This window comes from Ochotona princeps, chromosome 10 (genome assembly GCF_030435755.1).
Source record: "Ochotona princeps isolate mOchPri1 chromosome 10, mOchPri1.hap1, whole genome shotgun sequence".
Taxonomy (NCBI): domain Eukaryota; kingdom Metazoa; phylum Chordata; class Mammalia; order Lagomorpha; family Ochotonidae; genus Ochotona; species Ochotona princeps.
Genome location: NC_080841.1, coordinates 1,319,264 through 1,338,337, shown reverse-complemented (window position 1 = coordinate 1,338,337; position 19,074 = coordinate 1,319,264). Strand labels below are relative to the sequence as shown.

Sequence of the window (19,074 nt, the reverse complement as noted above, 5' to 3'; positions counted from 1 at the left end):
TAATGCACGTTAGGGATGGGCTCTTCAGAAGATTAGCGATTTACAGTGTGTGGACTGGCTGGAATGTTGGGCCCTCGCGCCGTCGCCTGGACAAACTGGGTAAAGCCTCAGTGTGTGGGCGGGAGGAGTTCTGGCTGCCCGAGGTGTGGGTAAGGTAGCAGGATCCCACTTCTAGAAGTGTCATATAGCCCCAGTGACTGTCTGATGCAACGTCATGACTACAGAAGCCAAAAGGATGGAGACCTGGCGCCACAGTGAACTCAGAGAACAGAGCGCACGTCTCACTGCCTCTGCCTGTTACTTGCGTGTGATTCATGTGTGTGAGACGCAAGCTGGCATGGAACTTCGGTTTTTAGCTTGTTATGAGGTTGTCAGGGCGTAGTTGATTTTCACACCAATTCCTACAATTTGGCTGCACTATATACTAAAAACAAGCCTAAACTGTTTATTAAACTGCTCATAGCCTTTCTTTCTTTTTTTTTTTTAAACTATAAACCCAATTCCTCACCCAGAACCTTAGGCTGTGCCTCTTAAACCACATGAACTGAGAGGAACAAAACAAAACTCCAAGTTTTATAGAAACTGATTTACAGCAAATGGCCAGTAGCTGATCTAGGTTTAGAAGCCACACAGGAGCCCATGTTCCTGCTTAGGGGTAGCTAGGAGGCAAGCACGTGCAAGCATGAGTATGAGGGATGAAAAGCAGTGGGAATTGATGTGAGGTGATGTGGAGAAATATCAGAAAGTAACTTTAGCCATTACAGCCAGGAGTCCTGTGGTCTCGGAGCAGCATTAAACTTAGGAGCAAGCTCCGGAGAGTCTAGGGAGGCTCTGAACATGACATGTGCTAAGAGCTAGTTCTGCAAACAAAGCTCATTCATCTTGAGCAGTGGACTAACCATAGCATTGTTCCCTTCACAATGCAGCTGGACTCGCCTCCTCACTGAGGCAAGGAGAAAAGACCTCTCCAGAACCACAGCTCTCCAGGGCGGTCGTGTGCACACGGAGGCTGTCCGCTCACACGGAGGCATTGCATGTGCACGCGGAGGCTGTCCGCTCACGCGGAGGCATTACATGTGCACGCGGAGGCTGTCCGCTCACGCGGAGGCATTACATGTGCACGCGGAGGCTGTCCGCTCACGCGGAGGCATTACATGTGCACGTGGAGGCTGTCCGCTCACGCGGAGGCATTACATGTGCACGTGGAGGCTGTCCGCTCACGCGGAGGCATTACATGTGCACACGGAGGCTGTCCGCTCACGCGGAGGCATTACAGAGTCTGATCTGCAGGGCAACCAACAAGTATTCACTCTTCATCTGAGAAAAAGCTTGCCCTCTCTTGCTTTGTCAATGGAAATACTGAAAGGCCTACTTGTGAAAAACACCCAGGAAGACACCTCAATGAAACCTTCCACACCTTCCGGCGTATCTGCAGAAGAGACAGAAATAAAGCGCTGTGTTCACACAACTTGAAGCCAGAGAAGCAAGCCGGGCAACACTTACTTTAAGGATTTAAGGACTATCATCAGTATTTATATCGACTGAGACCACACTTTAAGAAACAATGGGATTTCACAAATTTAGATAACTCTGTTTAAGCCTTATGGGATAGGAAGAAGAAAGTTTGAAAATGCAGTATTAGGTGCATGTATACACAAATACACATATGTGCTATAGACTTAGGTATAGCATGCATATATGTTGGTATGTAAATGAGGTTTCTGGGCAATAAGAAGGTTGAAGGTAGATAACAAAGAACTCTCACTCAATACACAACTGGCTTACTTTCAAATTTAAAAATGACTGGAGAAACAGAGATAAGCAGAAAGACTTTATGTCCACTGGTCCACCCCCAAACGCCCTAGAGAGTCGTGTTGAGAGGGAAGCAGGGAACTCGGTCAGGCTCTGCTTGGTGCTGGGTCACTGGAGCCCATCCACTTGAGCTGTAACAGTGACCTCTCACGCACCACTCAGTACTCTGAACTTGGCATTCCGTTTCTTGGAACTTAGGAAGTTCCTCTGACACAGAGGGGCCAGGCCACAAGGCTCACGGGAGCCTTTGACAAAGGACTTCTGGGACCTCCAGGTTCTGAGCTGTTGGCATGCAGTGGGTTACTGTCTCCCTGTTTCCAAGACTGGGTTGTTGTCAAATCACAGGAAAAGAGCTGTGCAGAGGGACAAATTCACCACTCCCAGATTCCATGCTGGAGTTCCGGGAGTAACTTGCACTGAGGTAGGGACGAGGGCTTTGGGGGCAAGTGCTGTGCGTGACTGGCCCACACAGCTGGGCCGCACCGGCACCTGGCGCCTCCCGCTTCTGGGTGAGAACCCACACAGTTCTCCCACGGTGCCCTGACTTCTGACACATCCGGGAGGGAGGCAACCACACATATTGACAGAAGCTGGGAGGCTGTGCAAACAAGCCCTGCGCCAGGAAAAGGGCACTTTCTCAATGGCTCATAATTCTCACCACCTCACATGAGCTCTCGGCTCCAGCCAGCTCCATGTTCCGCACAAGCCCGCATCCTTACTCCTCATACACTTCCACCTGCGCTCTCTGGCCACCGAGACAACATCAAGCTCTCTCGACTGGCACCCACATCATCCTATTCAAAACTACCAGTCTTTTTCCTCATGTCCATGAATTGATAAAGATTTGCATCAAAGGGCTACTTTTGAAGTGCACTTGGTGAATGAATTCTCCTCTTGCTTCTGTCTTAGGTGTACATTTTGATAAACTGGCTATTCTACTTCAGTGTGGCAGAGGTCAGGGAAGGTGGACTCAATCAGTAGGTACAAATTGAATTTCAACAAGCTAGGGGAGAAAGAGGTGCTTTTATTTAGAAAACCAGCAAAAATAATCTATTCTGCTTTCTCATTATACCTTTAAACAATGGTGCTAGTTTGGAGTCAAACAAGTATGCCTGAAAATGCTGAACATTAAAGGCCGGTATGTCTTTAGGATATTGCTTCTTAATGTTAATAATCAACTTTGACTTTTATAAAGTCTTGGAACATCAAGAAGGTAAAGACTGAGCTATTGCCAATAATTCAGTCCAAATAATTGACTTGACTCCCTTTCAACATAACTGAAGGTCACAGACTGTTGTTCTGTTTACTCTTGGCTTTCGCCTACCAGGTGATTGGTGCTGACCTTTAGGTTGTGTGCTCTGTGCCCCAGCCAAGCCAACTCGCAGGTATTTATTTTGCTAACTTTATCATGTAGGCTGCCGAAGAGGATCTAGGAGGGGACCAGTGTAGGATTGCAGAGCTGTAAAAAGGGCAAAATCATAAACATTGCACCAGGATGACTTCATGTGCTTCTACAGAGTTCATGTCAGCAGATAAAATGTTACTCCCCACTTTGTAGATGCAGGGATTGGAAGGGAAAACGCCCGGGAGACACAGCGTCGGCCACTTTGGATTTCTTGTACTGATTAGCCAGCCAGGGCCCTCCAGGTGTGTGAAGTCTTCAGGAACTGGTACAGGAGGAAAACACAGCAGGGAGGCCCCAGAATGCTGCAGGGGCTTCTGCCTGGAAGGCTCTGTGGAGAAGGCATCTGAGCTGGGCCTTGCTGGGCGGTGTGTAGCAGAGGGGATGGGCAGAGCCATGGCACAGAGGCGGAGAAGTTGGCTGCTGAGTAGGTTCTGAGGGTAGGGCAGGGTAAAGGCAGAGACAGTGCAGAGCCCCTGCTGGTGTCCTTGGATTCCCCCCAGTGGTCAAGTGTAGGGGGGACCCAGGAGGCCATCCTGACTCAGAAGGTCACAAAGGCACCAACTGAGCGCAGGTAAGAGCAAGAAGGCAGTGACCCGACAGCCACCAGAGGCAGATTCTACGCATGCCTGGCAGCTGGGAAGACACGGCCACGAAGCAGGAGGGGCTGATGCACTAACGTAGACCACAGAACATACTGGGGCTGCCCTGGGGCCAGACATAAGGATAGTCCTGTGAGTGTGGTGGAAACAGATATGTAAAAACAGAGCACAGATGATGGCTGGGTCCATATAAGCAGGAAAACCCTAGTACAGCAGGAACAACTACAAAGCAACTTGTTAGCAATTGCATTTTAAGGAGGCACAGCGAGGAGTCAGGAGTCTCAGACGTAGTCAGGAGTGCAAGGGCTCTAGTACGGGGTTTATCACGGTCCTGGAGGCCACGGAGAGGTCCCTGGCTCCCCACCTGTCCATTATGTGACCACAAGAAAAGCAGCTTGCGTGGCCACTGAGAACCCATCACTTCAGCCCTGGTTACATGGCCTCCTTCAAGTTCCAGGAGCAGTCCGGGCGGCAGCTGGCTGTCCTGAGCACGTGCAGGTGCTCGTCTGAGTCACAGGCTGATGGAATCCAGCTCGGCCCCAGGTTCCTACAAAACAGGGTGCAGGTACCTCGACGGTGCAGAGATGACTGAGCCAAGCCCCCAGGATTGTCCCCAAACCCCATTCACACCCCTACTACTGTTCTAGGGGTTTCCCTGAGGGTTGGGATCTCTCTCCTCACCAGTGACCCGGGATCAGGGTATGCCAGGCTGGCAGCCTCGCCCTCCTCAGCCCTGCCTGGGTGAGCTCGGTCAGCAGCCTCGCCCTCCTCAGCCCTGCCTGGGTGAGCTCGGTCAGCAGCCTCGCCCTCCTCAGCCCTGCCTGGGTGAGCTCGGTCAGCAGCCTCGCCCTCCTCAGCCCTGCCTGGGTGAGCTCGGTCAGCAGCCTCGCCCGCCTCAGCCCTGCCTGGGTGAGCTCGGTCAGCAGCCTCGCACGCCTCAGCCCTGCCTGGGTGAGCTCGGTCAGCAGCCTCGCCCGCCTCAGCCCTGCCTGGGTGAGCTCGGTCAGCAGCCTCGCGCGCCTCAGCCCTGCCTGGGTGAGCTCGGTCAGCAGCCTCGCCCGCCTCAGCCCTGCCTGGGTGAGCTCGGTCAGCAGCCTCGCCCTCCTCAGCCCTGCCTGGGTGAGCTCCGTCAGCAGCCTCGCGCGCCTCAGCCCTGCCGGAAGCGTGGCGGCCCGGCGGCCTCGGTCTGCCCAGTCGGCGCGGGCTGCGCGGCAGTGACGTGGGCACCGAGCGCCTCACTCTGCGTGGCCCAGGGAAGCGGCCTGCGTCGCGGGGAGGGGCCGGACGGCTCCCGGGGCTCGAGCCGAGGAAGAGGAAGGCGGGGAGGGAGGAGCGCGCCCCGAGCGTCGGGCCCAGGGGTCTCCTCGCCCGGCCCCGCCTCGGTCCACGTCGCCCTTTCCCCGGCCAATGCCCGCTCCCGCCGCCCGGCCCGGCCCTCTCGCCCGCCGCCCGCATAGGCGGCCCGGCCGCCGGAAGTGACGCGCGGCCGGTTTCCTAGACGACGACACCGGAAGCGGGGGGTGCGCCGGCGGCGGAGGGCGGCGGTCCTGGCTGCTCGGTGGCCTCAGAGCTCGGCCGGCTGTGCGCGGCTCGCAGGCCCTGTCCGCTCCGCGCCTCCGCCCGCGCCCGACATGCGCCCCGCCGCCCGGGCGTAGCGCGGCGCGAGCGCGCAGCCCGCGGGATGAGCGCGGCCGGCGGCCGGGGCAGCGGGTGTCCGCGCCCGCGGCCGGCGCCCGGCAGCCTGCTGGCGGCGGCGCTCTGCCTGCTGGCCGTCACGGCCGTGTGCGGGGCGGACGCCGCGCCCATGAGCCGGGAGGAGAAGCAGAGGCTCGGGTAAGGGCGAGGAGGGGAGGGTCCGGCACCCGTCGGGCCGGGACGTTGCACCGGGTGCCGGCGGCACGCTGCTGCAGGAGCCCCGAGGAGGTGCACCTGCTCCCCCAGCCGAGAGGCGTGTCCGCGGGAGGGACGGGGACGGTGCCGCGCGGCGGTCGCTCCGGGCGTCCAGCTGGGACGGCGGCGGCCCCCTGTGGCTGAGGTGGCTGAGGTGGCTGGTTAGGCCCCCGGGTTAGCCAGCCCCGGGCCCGTGAGGCTGCGCTGCTCTGGCCAGAGGCTCCTGACGTTTCGGTCGTGGTGCCCCCAGCTGCCCGCCCTGCTCCGGGGAGCGCGCCAGGGGAGGGGACAGCCGGGTAGGCCTCGCACGCGGAGGGGGCACAGCCTGCACTTTGCCCTGTCCCCGTGCAAGCAGGAGAAAAGGCGGGCGGGCCGGCCACGTCCCTGGTGCTGGGTGGACAGAGAGGAATCCTGCCCCACCGACTGCTTCCTTTAGACATGGTCAGCTCGTGGTAAAATAACAGTAGAGATGGCTTGATGGAAAAAGATCAAACACAACCACCTTTTCCGAGAGAAGTTTTTACTTGGAAGAGAGCTGCTTGGTAACTCATGCTTGATCAGAATTAGACAGAGTGGCAGGGAGAGAGAGATCTTCCACCTGCTGGTTCCCTCCTGGAGTGGCTGAACAGCCGGGGCTGGGCCAGGCCAAGCCCGGCACCAGGAACTTCCCTGGGAAGGGCAGGGAATCGGGCACTTGGGCCGCCTCTGCAGCTTAGGCGCGTTGGTGGAGCCGCGTCCCTGGCCCTGATGCTGGTGTCCTGAGCGGCTTCACTGGCCACTGTCCCAGGATGAATTTTTAACCGGAAACGTGCAGCTAAGTTGGCGTGAGCTTTTCGGCTAAGCTTTTGGGATCATTTCCCAAAGTGAGACTTGTTCCTCAGGTCTGTCGCTTTCTGTCGCATCAGCCGGCCCCCTCTGACTAACCCTAACCCCAGAGACTGACCTGGCTGCCTTGCGCTCTGGGAGTTTCCCGAAAACTGCAATCGGATTCATTAGTCCAAATAATGACTTGTGATACGAAGCACAACGTGTACCACCTTCTCCCTACACCCCCAAACCAAACAGATAAGACTGCAGTTGTGAGGCGAGGGCAGTTGCTGTTGCTTGCAGCTTGTGGCGTGTGGGTGATTTACCAGGTCCTCGCAGTCATGGCCTTCAAGGAGTGCATTAGGGTTGGCTTGTTTCGGGGTTTTCATCGTTAGGACAGTGGATTTTGTGAAGTTATCTTCTTTATTGAAGAGTGAAATGTAAGAGTCCACTTTCAGTGTTGGCAGATAGTGTAACTTTGAAAAAAGCTGACTTACAGATTGTTTAAAATGAATAAAGCTGTGGATCTTGTGCTCATGTGCTTTTGTCTTGTGGCTACTTCTGTTTGAGATAGTAGTTATCGGGCTGTTCTGCGCTTACACATGGCTTTGTTAAGACTTTGATGTGTAAGTCTGAGCAGCAGTCCATGACAGGCGCGCCCTTTGAGGTCCCTGCTGACCCTGGGCTGTGTGAAGGGCTGCCTCCTGTCAGTAGTGGTTGACCCGTGACCTTGACCACAGCAGGGTCGGCTGGGGTGCAGGTGCAGTCTGTCGGTTTCCAGTCACTGGGGTACTGATCTTATGTGGAGGAGAAAGCCTCCATTCTGACCTTATCAGACAGGTGCCTGGGGGACACTGCCAGTGGAGGTAGTTATATCAGACAGGAGCCTGGGGGACACTGCCAGTGGAGGTAGTTATCTCACTGATTTAAGGGTCTTGGTCATCTGCAGTGTGGTCCAGGGCTTCTTGAACCTACGCCCTGACTTTCTGCGATCAGTCCCCCCAGAACTGTGCTATGTGGGAAACATAGGTAGAGTTATTGTTCTGGCAAAGATGGTGAACTCTTGTTTTTAATGATGAGGTGTTTTCGGTGGCTGCTATATATAAAAGTTGTTCGGAGGTTTTTCAGTTTTCAGGTTGGAGTGGTCTGGATTATATTTAGCCATGTTACTTATTATTAGGACCTGGAAGTTAGTTATTTTCTCATAACTTTATGATTATTAACAGTTCCTTATCTTTGACTACATTAAAAAAGGTTTTATTAATTTGAGCATCAGGTTGAGACTGGGCTCCCATTGCCTGGTCCGTCCCCTGGATGCCCCAGAGGGGTGGAAGCTGGGGACTGCGACACCAACCAGGCCTCCCGCCTGGGTTGCAGGAATCCAGCTCATGGCGCTCAGGGTCTTCGCCGGCGACCCAGGCCCTGTAAGTTGGGGTGCAGGGTCTTACAGGACCACACTCGCATCTTAGAGATGACAACTGCAGTGCAGCAGGAGGCCCTATGAAAATGTCACCTGTTTGAACTGTGGAAAAGCAAGTGTTAATAAGCCATTTGCTCAGCTGTTTTTCCCTAGTGAGCTAGTTAGAGTTCTGGCCTACTCTGTCCACAAGGTAGCTCTCACGCCCCTCACGCCCCTCAGCCCCTCACGCCATGTCACCCTTACACCCCCTCAACCCAAGCCTTCAAGCCCTTAGCCTGTTGCGCCCCTCATGCCCCCTGACGTGTGGTGCTGGGTTCTGAGCGTGCCTTCGGCGGGGCTGGCCCTGTGTTTGGTGAGCCGCCGCGGAGCCCTGGAGACGCAGCTGGCCGACACCTGGGCTTCTCTTTATGAGCAGGAGTTTCCTTACCACAGAAATGACTACTGTTTGGTTTTTGACGGCTTTTTGAGAGAGAACAACATAAAATACATCTTTTGAAAATGTGAAATGTTGGCAAAGTAGGTGCGGAAGCAGGCTTGGTGGTCTTAGCTTAAGGGGGGTGTCAGAGGCTTGATGGAATGTTGTTTCCCGTCAGCCCCCCGTTAGGCCTCAGGCTCGCGAGGAGCAGTGAGTGGGCCCATGGGCGGAGGCGCTGCAGGCAGCTGTGTGAGGCTCAGCACCTGCAGGAGGAACAGCTGCTTGGGCAGTAATGACTCTGTTCACCGAGTGCACCCATAGTTCTCTCGGGTGAAAATCATGAGGTGAATTGTACCCGAGTGAGAGGAGCTGAGCTGTCCGTGTGATGCCAAGCCCTGGCTGCCAGCTGGCGTTGTCTTCTGACTTTTTGTTTGTTTCTGATTGGTATGTTTTGTAAGGAGAGTTAATTTTTTTGACAGACAGTAAATAGACTGTACTTAACTGTTTTCCATTTCTGCTTTTCTAAATTAGGAATCAAGTACTGGAGATGTTTGACCATGCCTATGGTAACTACATGGTAAGTGGAAAGCGTGTTTTTACCGACAGCTTCTGGGAGCTGATTACTGTGTGAGCACCGGAACCCGGACACGTGCTTGGAGCACCAGCTTGTTTGGACAGAGGAGCGAGGATGTGAACAGTGTGGCTGCTAGCAGACCTTGGGGAGGCGATCCATTGAGCAGATATTAGGTTATGAAACACTTGGCGCTGGCAGCAGGGCTCGTTGAGTGCTGGGTACAGCTCCGTGGTGTGGGTATAAGCAAAAAAAAAAGGTGTTATCGCTGACTTTAAGGAAAGTTTTTCTCTTAATTTAAAAATGATATTTCTAGTATTGTTTCATAGTGTTGTGAAGAAAGCTGAGTCAGAGAAGTGCTGGGCCATCTCTATGCACGGTGCCCCTCGGGGAGCGCCCCGAGTGTGCCCTGCCGTGTGCACGGCTGACCCTGCGCTGGACTGCCGGAGAGCTGTGTGGCAGTGCCCCTCGGGGAGAAGAAGAGTGAGAATTCACGCATCCAAGGAGTCTCAGAGAAGTTCTTGAAAAGGGTATTAGGAGGAAATTGCATGCATTTTCACATTTTTGGCACTGGATGAATGCCCCGGTTCTGTTTTCCATGAAGGTTTGACGTCCCTCATGCTGTGGTGTGTTCAACTATTTTAGAACATGTGTGACCTCAGTGTGCTTGTGCTGTATCCAGTCGGTGTGGAGTTTACACTTCCCCGAGTCACGTCCCCAACTAACACAGCACAGTTTTAAAGCACACGAGAGAATCCAGGTACCTCGTATTTATTTGGAGCTAGTTGGAAATCTTTTCTAGTTTGTATATTCAGAAACTGTTGGCTTGCTGTGGATGAGAAGTGTATAGGTTTTTGAGTCCTGTGTCATAGTTACTAACTAGGCCAAAGCCAGGAGCCAAGAGCTTTATCCCGGTCTCCCACGTGGGTGCAGGGCCCCAGGACTTGGGCCATCCTCTGCTGCTTTCCCGGCCAAAGCCAGGAGCCAAGAGCTTTATCTGGGTCTCCCACGTGTGTGGCAGGGGCCCAAGGACTGGGCCGTCCTCTGCTGCTTTCCTGGATGTTAGGGAGCCGTGGGTTGCAAGTGGAGCAGGTGGGTTGCAAGTGGACTTGAACTGGTTCCGTATGGGAGGCCTGCTGTGCCATAGCGCCGGCTCCCTCTTTAATTTCTTTGTAGTTATTGTGCCTGGACTATCAATGCCGACTGAATATTTTTTTTGAAATAGCTGAGTACTTAGACCAAATCAAATAATGTTTGTGTTTTTTTGTGTGTTTTATTATGGTGATATGTCTGACTTTTAAACTCAAAGGAATAACTTCATAAACTTCATTAACTGTTTTTTTTTTTTTTTAAGATTTTATTTATTTTTATTACAAAGTCAGATATGCAGAGAGGAGAGACAGAGAGGAAGATCTTCTGTCTGCTGATTCACTCCCCAAGTGAACGCAACAGCCGGTGCTGTGCTGATCCGAAGCCGGGAACCTGGAACCTCTTCCGGGTCTCCCACGCGGGTGCAGTGTCCCAAAGCTTTGGGCCGTCCTCAACTGCTTTCCCAGGCCACAAGCAGGGAGCTGGATGGGAAGTGGAGCTGCCGGGATTAGAACCGGCACCCACATGGGATCCCGGCGCGTTCAAGGCGAGGACTTATAGCCACTAGGCCATGCCGCCGGGCCCATACTTTATTAACTGTTAAGGCACAGAAGCCTTCAGGGTCTGTCAACCTCTTGGCTTTGTTTTCCTTACTGCACATGCCTGCTGGGTGCTGGCGCCTTTACTTGTTTCTCAGCCATCTCTCTGACAGTCCCCACCTGCCAAGGTGTAGCAGCTTTCTCCAAGGCAGGCTGGATCCCCTAGGTTGGCTGTGCCAGATCCCCCAGCAGTGGGGGCAGGGGCCGCCTGCTTCCCCTGCGGTGTCTGGCTTTGGGGCCTGACGGCTGCAGGCACATCCACACATATGTCCCTCCGCCCCCCGTGACTGGGCCATCCGCTCTGCTCGTCGTCGGGGTTGGCCTCAGAAGCACCTGCGTGCTGCCTGGTCCCAGGTCGTGCTGGGTGCTGTGCTGTTCCAGCTTTCTGCTACGAGGTGGCGGGCTCTGTGACAGTCTCTCCCCGTAGAAGGGGCCTGTCACTTTGGCCTGGTTGCTCTGGCTCAGCCCTCCCAGCAGGGCAGCAGGCTTTCTCATGCTTTTGGTGCCTGGCCTGCAGGTTGTATTGACGGTGATGTTCTAGCCACGCTGTCTGGCTGGACCTGGCTGCCCACTCAGGTTGCGATTTGCCCACGGTGAGTTGCACAGATGGTGTTCTCGGTTCCCAAGGCAGCAGGAGCTTGTTGTCTGTGCCATGTTGGCAGGGCCTTACCTGGCCCCAGGCCGCAGGGGCGCGGTTGCCCTTAGTGTGTTCTTGGCGTTGCGAGTGAGTGAGTTTGCAGGATAATTTACACGATGGGAACGTCTCCCACAGAACCCTGAGCGTTACGAATGAACTTGAACAGAGCTGGTAAGCCTAGTTTGTTGATTTTGTGAAGGAGATAATTAGTCTGTATCATCCCAGCCACATGTGTCTTCCCGTGGATTCCGAGAGCTTTTTCTTTCTTAGTGATGCTTCTCTTACCCTTCAGTGTCTCTATGTTGTTTTAGAGACTTGCGTCGTGGCATAGTGCATTAGACTTCACCTGAGGTGCTGGCATCCCATGTGAATGCTGGTTCATCCCCAGGAGGCTCTACTTCCAACCTAATGCCCAGCTGATGTGTCCGGGACAGTGGTATGGGGCATCCCAGGAGTGGGAGTCAGTCCTGCATGAGGCGCTGGGCTCCTGGGTCTTGCCTGGCCCAGCCCCAGCACTTTTGGCTGTTTGGGGAGATGGACCAGCTGATAGAGAATTCTCTGTCCTTCTTTTTCTGCAACTCTTTTAAATAAATTTGAAAATCAGTAAACTCTTCCTAACACACAGTTTAACATTGCAGCTGTCCTCCTTCGTGGCCCGGTGATTGTGCATACACGGTCCTGTGTGTGAGGCTGGGGTAGGTTTTCCTTTGCACCTGAAACAGCCGTAACAGCCCCTGGAGACAAAATCTGTTAGCAGTGACACGGGTGTTGAGGCGGGAGGATGTCAGCACCAGTGTGTGAGGCCCCCTCCAGGCTGGCCCATGGCTGGCCCTGCTCCTTAGCCTCTGCTGGCCAGCACCCAGGAGGAGTTCCATCTCCCCTGTCCCGTCCCAGGCTTTGTGCCATATGGCTCCAAGGGGTTTGGCTCCAAGGGAGAACTTTCCTGAGGGGAGGCTTGCGAGTGCTAGGGTCTGGCCGGGCAGCCTTCCGGGTCTCCTGCCACAGTCTTATCCAGGTGCCTGCCTCGTGCCCTCCCAACTTAGCAGCCGGAGCTGCTTTGCGGCACCCTGGAGGTCCTGCCCTGGACGGCTGTGAGTGGCGTCACTGGCTTAGGGTCTGTCCTCAGCAGGGTGCTCCCGAGGCTGTGGGTTTCAGTTACAACACAGTTTTTTCAGTCCTTTGCTATTTTCATTTGGTCTTTCTGAGTTTGGCTGCTTTAGGGAGGCATTTTGTTGGAATTTTCATTGGAGTTTTCCTGGACTAGTGATGAAAGTTCCCATGTGCTGGTTTGCTGTTTATCTCTCTCCTTTTTTTTTCTTTTAAAGATTTATTTATTTTTATTGCAAAGGTAAATATGCAGAGATAAGGAGAGACAGAGAGGAAGATCTTCTGTCCTCTGATTCTCTCCCCAAGTGGCTGCAATGTCCACAACTGAGCCATTCCGAAGCCAGGTGCCAGGAGCCTCCTCTGGGTCTCCCACGCAGGTGCAGGGTCCCGAGCCTTTGGGCCGTCCTCGACTGCTCTCCCAGGCCACAAGCAGGGAGCTGGGTGGGATATGAACTGGCTCTCCTCTGGGATCCCAGGAGATACACAGCGAGGATTTAACTACAAGACTATCATGCCGGGCCCTTTGTGTATTTTTGATGAAGCATCTGATGCAATCTTTTTGTTCATTTTAAAACAGGTCATTTGCTGTTACTGACTTGTTAAAGTTATTGAATATTAACGCTTGTCCCTTACCACCTGTGTCCCTGAAAGTACTTGGCCTGTGGTGAAAGTTGACTCAGCATCCGTAGTGTGGACGTCCAGCTGTGGAGGGGCTGAGTCGTGTGACATCTGTAGTGTGGCCGTCCAGCTGTGGAGGGGCTGAGTCGTGTGACATCTGTAGTGTGGACGTCCAGCTGTGGAGGGGCTGAGTCGTGTGACCTGAGTTGACTGCCTGAGCCTGCAGAGGCTGCCCTAGGCTCTGAGTGTGAGTGTGAGTGTGAGTGTGAGTGTAGGCCTGCAGCCCTGCCCCGACGTCGCGCTGTCTGCTTAGCGTGGTTGCAGAAGCCCTGAGCTCATGTGACTCTCGGCACTGTTTGATGGTTTTCCTTGTGAGTGTTGAGGCGTGTTCTGTTAAGTTGACCCGTGAGCCTCTGACATTTCTGATATGATTGTGAATTATAGCTTTTCTGCTCTGCATTTCCGGTTGTTGATGTTACACAGACATCCTGCACCTTTGCTAATTGCTTTGTTATTTCTAGTAGCCTGTTTTGGTCTGTACCTTAGGGTTTTCTACATGGTCTAGCAACTCATCAGCAAAGAAAAGCTTTAGCTTTTGTCTTTCCAATCTGTGTGTCTTTTGGTTCTTTTTCTCATCTTTCTGTGCTGGCTTGTGCCAGTTGTTTACAAAAACCAAAGGTGTGCTGAAGAGTTGGGCCTGGTGCGATGGCTTGGTGGTTAATCCTTGCCTTGCTGTTCTGTGTGGGTGCTGGTTCGTGTCCCAGCTGCTGTACTTCCCATCCAGCTCCCTGCCTGTGGCCTGGGAAAGCAGCAGAGGACGGCCAAAGCCTTGGGGCCCTGCACCCACATGGGAGGCCTGGAAGGAGCTCCGGGTTCCTGGCTTCGGATCAGCGCAGTACCGGCCATTGTGCCACTTGGGGAGTGAACCAGAGGATGGGAGATCTTTGTCTCTCCTTCTCTCCATAGATATGTCTTCCTGATAAAAATAAATAAATCTTTAAAAAGAGGTATTGAAGAATTTGGAAGCTTTCACTTCCATCTGACTTTGAGAGCAGACTTAAGTTCATGGACACTGTCCTTTGCAGTGGTTAGTTGAAGACCTCAAGGCCGTTCCATTTTTGTCGCTCCTGTCCTCTCTGTCCCCTCTGTCCCCTCTGTCCCAAAAGGACAAAGTGTTTATGAATCTGATCACCTGGATACGTGGACTCCTAGACATCTGAAAAATAGTTTGAGTTAGTGTAGAGGAGAAATAAAAGGAAACGGGTCCGGCACGATAGCCTAGCAGCTAAAGTCCTTGCCTTGCACATGCTGGGATCCCATATGGGCGCCGGTTCATATCCTGGCTGTTCCACTTCCCTTCCAGCTCCCTGCTTGTGGCCTGGGAAAGCAGTCGAGGACGGCCCAAAGCCTTGGGACCCTGCACCCACATGGGAAACCTGGAAGAGGCTCCAGGCGCCTGGCTTTGGATTGGCTGAGCTCGGGCCATTGTGGTCAGTTGGGGAGTGAATCAGCAGACAGAAGATCTTCCTCTCAGTGTATCTGACTTTCCAATTAAACAAAAATAGGAAACCCATTAGAGGTGAGGTGTGAAAACAGAAGTGAGAAGTTGCATAGTTTCGGTTGGTTATTAGCACGCAGTATCAGAATGTGACAGGTCGCTTCTCGCCATTTGGTTCTTTCAGTTCAGGGAGGAGTATCTGCCTCAACATAAGGACCTGGAACACAAGGTCAAGAGTGTACGCAATATTGAGAATTAAGTGTATTTGACATTTCTCGTAACTTGCTTTATGATGATTTTTTTTTAGATTTCTTTTTATTCCTGTGGAGAGCACAGTGTTAGAGGGGCAGGCCATGCTGCCTGGCCTGGGGCTGCCACGGCTCTCTCTGGGAGCTGTTGGGAAAGGGGAGCAGCAGGCACTCTAGCGGCCTCGGGGGAAGCTGGTTGCTTACCCCCTGTGCTGTGTGGTTTCAGTGAGATCTCCCTCTGCCTGGCTCTGGGTTGGCTGTAGTTCAGCCTTGATTGGAGCGTTTGGAGGGGCACCGTGGCGTGGAGGGTCTCTGTCGTTGGCTTGTACTCTTACTGTGTGCTCTACCTTGGGGTGCTGACGGCTGGGTCTTCCTGTCTGAGTCACGCCTGCACGACTTAGTACCGAGAGGTCCCGGCTCCTCCCGCGGCTGGGGAACCCGGGCTGGAGGGCGGTGCACTTGCCACGGAGTGCCACGTCGGCTTTGCTTTGGGCCTGCCAGCCCGCCTGCAGAGTGCTTTGTGGTTAACCCAAAGAAAGGGCTCTGGCTGTATTTTTATCTCGAACCTTGAAACAAAGGGACATGAAGTACCTGGTTCAAAACCCCCTCATTTGGTTACCCTGGTTGCAGTGCTATTAATATTTCTGATGTTTAAATAAGGTCAAGGTTTGAATTTCGTATTTAGAGTTTAGATTCACGTTTAGTTTTACACAGAGGTGTTTGTGTATGCAGGTGTTGTATAAAGGTAAAAATAATGTGAAATTTTCTAAGCGGTGACTTAAAATAGAAACTTACTCAAAATTAACATTGGAATAATCCTTGTACAAAGTATCTTTCAAAATACACTAGCAACTTTTCTTGACTTCTGAGTGCTTCTGTGTATTAAATATGAAACGATACAGCAAAGAAATGTGTGGTCTGGGAAGTCATTAGGAATTTGACAGGCAAAAGAATAGGAATTTATGCTGACATTTAGGTGAGTGTTAAAATGAGCGCGTGCTCCGCTGGGTGGTGCCCTTGGCAGCGCCGGATGCCATTGTCCCGGCTCCTCAGTGAGGGCAGGCTCCCGTCTGCACTCGCCTCTCCTGGAGTTTGGCGCTTTGCACCTGCTCTCTGGGCTCTGCTTGCGCTCGTCCTTGCTTTGTCTTCTGTCTGGCGTGTGAGTGCTGGAGCTCAGCACATGGTAGGAATGGAGAGTTGTGAGTGCAATAAGCAGGTCATTTACAAGGTGCAGAAGATGCGAAGAGGCTTAGACCCATGGCCATCACAGCACTCAGCAAATGCAGGAACTGAGTCATGCCACTGTTTGCTGATCGTCCAGTGGAAGTGAGGCAGGAGACCGCCTGATCCAGGAACCCCAGAGGACAGTGCAGGCGAGCAGTGGGCTGCAAGGAGAGCGGCCGGGAGGCCACGGAAGTGGTGTGCGCCAGCCTCACGCAGCAGCCTCCTGGCAGTGGCGTCAGACTCCTGGGAGTGCCGACAGAAATGCAAAGTGGAAAAGTTGACAGTGTTGAGTGTATTGTAGCTCAGAGTGTTTGGAACGGGCAGGACCCCCGTGAGGCGGGGGCTCGGTTGGCCTTGCCATCCCCCTGTGGGCACACTGCCCTTCCCCCTGCAGCCGCACCCGGTGTTTATCAGGGAAGTTCCTCACAGGAAGTTTCTTGCCAGCCTCACCTCTCTCTGTGGACTAGGGTGGCCTCCCCGAGTGTCTCGAACCTCGAACCTCACAGTAACATTCCCGGACGGCTGTTCTGCCGGGGTCCTGTTGATGTCCGCCATGAGTGTCACCTCAGAGTGAGCACTTTTCATATTTGATGTGATTGAACTTTGGTCTTTGTTGGCCAATGCCCTTTCAATGATTGCTGTGTGTAAATTGACACACAGGGCTGTCAGCCTTGGCAAGGAGGTCGCGCAGTGACACGCTGGCTCTGGTGATCGGTCACTGAGAACTCGGACGCGATGTCAGGGGCCTCGCCAGAAGCAGCACCTGTTGTTGATGGAGTGCTGTGAGAACTGAGGAGCAAGTGTCGAAGTGTGTGTTATGCAGTTACCGTTAGCGTGCCGGGGTAGCTGAAATTGGGACCATGGTGGGTGTTTATTTGACTTAATTACAGTACTTGAAGCTTGTGCAGAGGGAGGCCCAGCCAAGAGGAGACCACTGGCAATGACATCTCCGGCAGAACTCGCGCAGGCGTGGCCAGGTGGCGCCTGGCGGGCCTGTTCTTGGCAGACAGTTGGTGGTGTTGTCCTGAACTGGGGTTCACGGTGAACCAGTGGCTCTGGTCTTTCCCCTCCGCATGGCCCCACCGCATCAGGGCAGTCTTCAAGGGAGTCTGTGTGAGGACAGCACAAAACTCAGGTCTGAGGTGGGAATGCCTGGAAGCAGCCCCCGACCTGGAGAGCCCGTGGGGCTTGTGGCTGTGAATGCAGCCAGAGCCCACGGCCCAGGGCCGGGGTGCTCCCGCGTGATGCTGCCGCCGCCGCCGCCTGGCAGCTGGAGTCACAGTCCAGCTGCCAGCTCAGCACTGCTGTTAGTTTGGCCAGCATTTCACTGAGTTTGCAGTAGGTGGGAAGGAAGATTCCTGCACGTATTAATCACCATCTAGGCTAGAAATGATCTGCTAATTAAGTCTTAGAGCCGCAGTCCAAACTGTGGAGTGCCTATTAATGAACCAATTTATGAAGTGTGAAGTGATAGAATGGTGAACTCTGTTTCTCTCTGGAAGACCAAATTGGTAAAGATGCCAGTTCTTTTCAGATGAGGCTGTTCCTGTCAAAACTGCTCTGTGGGGAGAGGGAATGGGCCTTGTGGCATGTGGTGCCAGCACCCCAGCTCTAAGCACGGATGTAAGACCTGGCTGCTCGCTTCTGATCCAGCTCTCTGTTGACGCACCTGCGGAGGCAGTGGCAAGTGGCCCAAGTATTTGGGTTCCAGGTAGGAATCAGGATGGTGTGCCTGGCTCCTGGCTTTCTGCTGGGCCAGCCCTGGCTGTTGCAGCCATTTGAGGAGGGACCCAGCAGACAGAAGGTCTCTGTACCTTCTGTGTTTGGGATTGACAGATCTTTCTAAAAGGTCAATAGGATTTTAAGGACATTTCAAAGTTATTTAGAAGGGATATCGAGAAAGGAAAGGTAGCATCATGAAGCTAATCACTTTGGAGTAAGAGTAGGTGCGTAGCGATCTCAGCAAGGAGCGGCTGGCGTGAAGTGGGGGAAGGGAAGGCTTGTGTGAAGAAAGCTACTTAGAGGTAGGCACAGGGCCTGGCAGCTGAGGTGCTGGTACCCTCTGTGAGGAGAAGTTCTGGCTTCTGCTCCTATTCCAGCCTCCCAGGGAGATGGCAGGGAATGGCTCAACTGCTTGAGCCCCTGCTGCCCTCCCTAGGACACCTGCGTTGAGCTTTTGGTTGAGTTCTTAGCTCCCACTTCTGGCTGTGCCGGCTGAGGCCGTCGAGGGCGTTTGGGGAGTGAATTAGTAGATGGCAACTCACTGTCTTGGTGTCCTTGCCTTTCAAGTAAAAACAGCAGTGATGCTTAGAAAATGGACTGTTTAGGGGGTGGCAAATGTATTTACATTCCTAGTGAAGGACACGTTTAAACAGATGGAGAAACATTAGCCAGGATGAAGCAGAGAGGACAGAATGACAGCAGAGGGGCACCTGGAGGCTGACAGACACAGGAAAGCAGCGGACACAACAGTGTGGAGTTGTAGTGACTGATACCTCGGTGGCATTCCCGGAACTCCGCCAGCCAAGTGTGGAAAGGGGCATTCACCCGGAGCGCAGGAGGTGAGCCCAGACAAAGGACTGCCCGTTCTGCTGGTCTGTTTGATTTGACCAGCAGCAGAGACAGGGCAGTAGATCCCAGACAGACAGTGCAGGAACAGGGTGGGTTTTACAGCCCAGTTCACCGCCTAGAGCTGAATTGGGCACCATTTTGTGGAGGAAGCAAAGGCTATGGGACAGGACTGCGCATGCACTGAGCTGGGAGTGAACTCATTTCTGGCTCAGTGAACTGCAGCAACGTGGCATTCTACAGGCTCCACCCAAGATAGGACAGGGAACCCTCAGACCTGATGGCCAGCAGATCAAGAACTCTAGTGGGGCACATCAGGTGCCATTTGTACAGGTGGCAAAGGCTTTAAGACTGTAGGGACAACAGTGAACTGTGCATGCACTGAGCTGGGAGTGAACTCACTAAGCTTAGTGCATTGCACTGGTCCCACAGGGAAAATATTACTGAGTTTGACATCATACAGGTCAGAATTGGTTTGTGTGGCCCTCAGATCTGATGGCCAACAGCTTCCAGCAAGATCAGCACTAACAGCAACCTGGCTGTGAAGGGCACCTGGTGTCTCCCTAA

The 19,074-nt window shown here is 53.6% G+C and overlaps 1 protein-coding gene across 2 annotated transcripts in view; it reads left to right on the top strand.

Moving 5' to 3' along the window:
* The first annotated feature begins 5,328 nt into the window (after window positions 1-5,328).
* The window catches only part of EDEM3 (ER degradation enhancing alpha-mannosidase like protein 3), a 61,166-nt gene continuing 47,420 nt past the window's right edge, over window positions 5,329-19,074 (top strand). Inside the window, exons 1-2 of one of the 2 annotated variants that reach the window (XM_058668939.1) lie at window positions 5,329-5,649; window positions 8,880-8,925. In XM_058668939.1, coding sequence (XP_058524922.1) covers window positions 5,498-5,649; window positions 8,880-8,925 — 198 coding nt within the window. In that variant the 5' untranslated portion in view covers window positions 5,329-5,497. The remainder of the gene's footprint in view (window positions 5,650-8,879; window positions 8,926-19,074) is intronic. The other variant, XM_004578827.2, reaches the window with a different exon arrangement.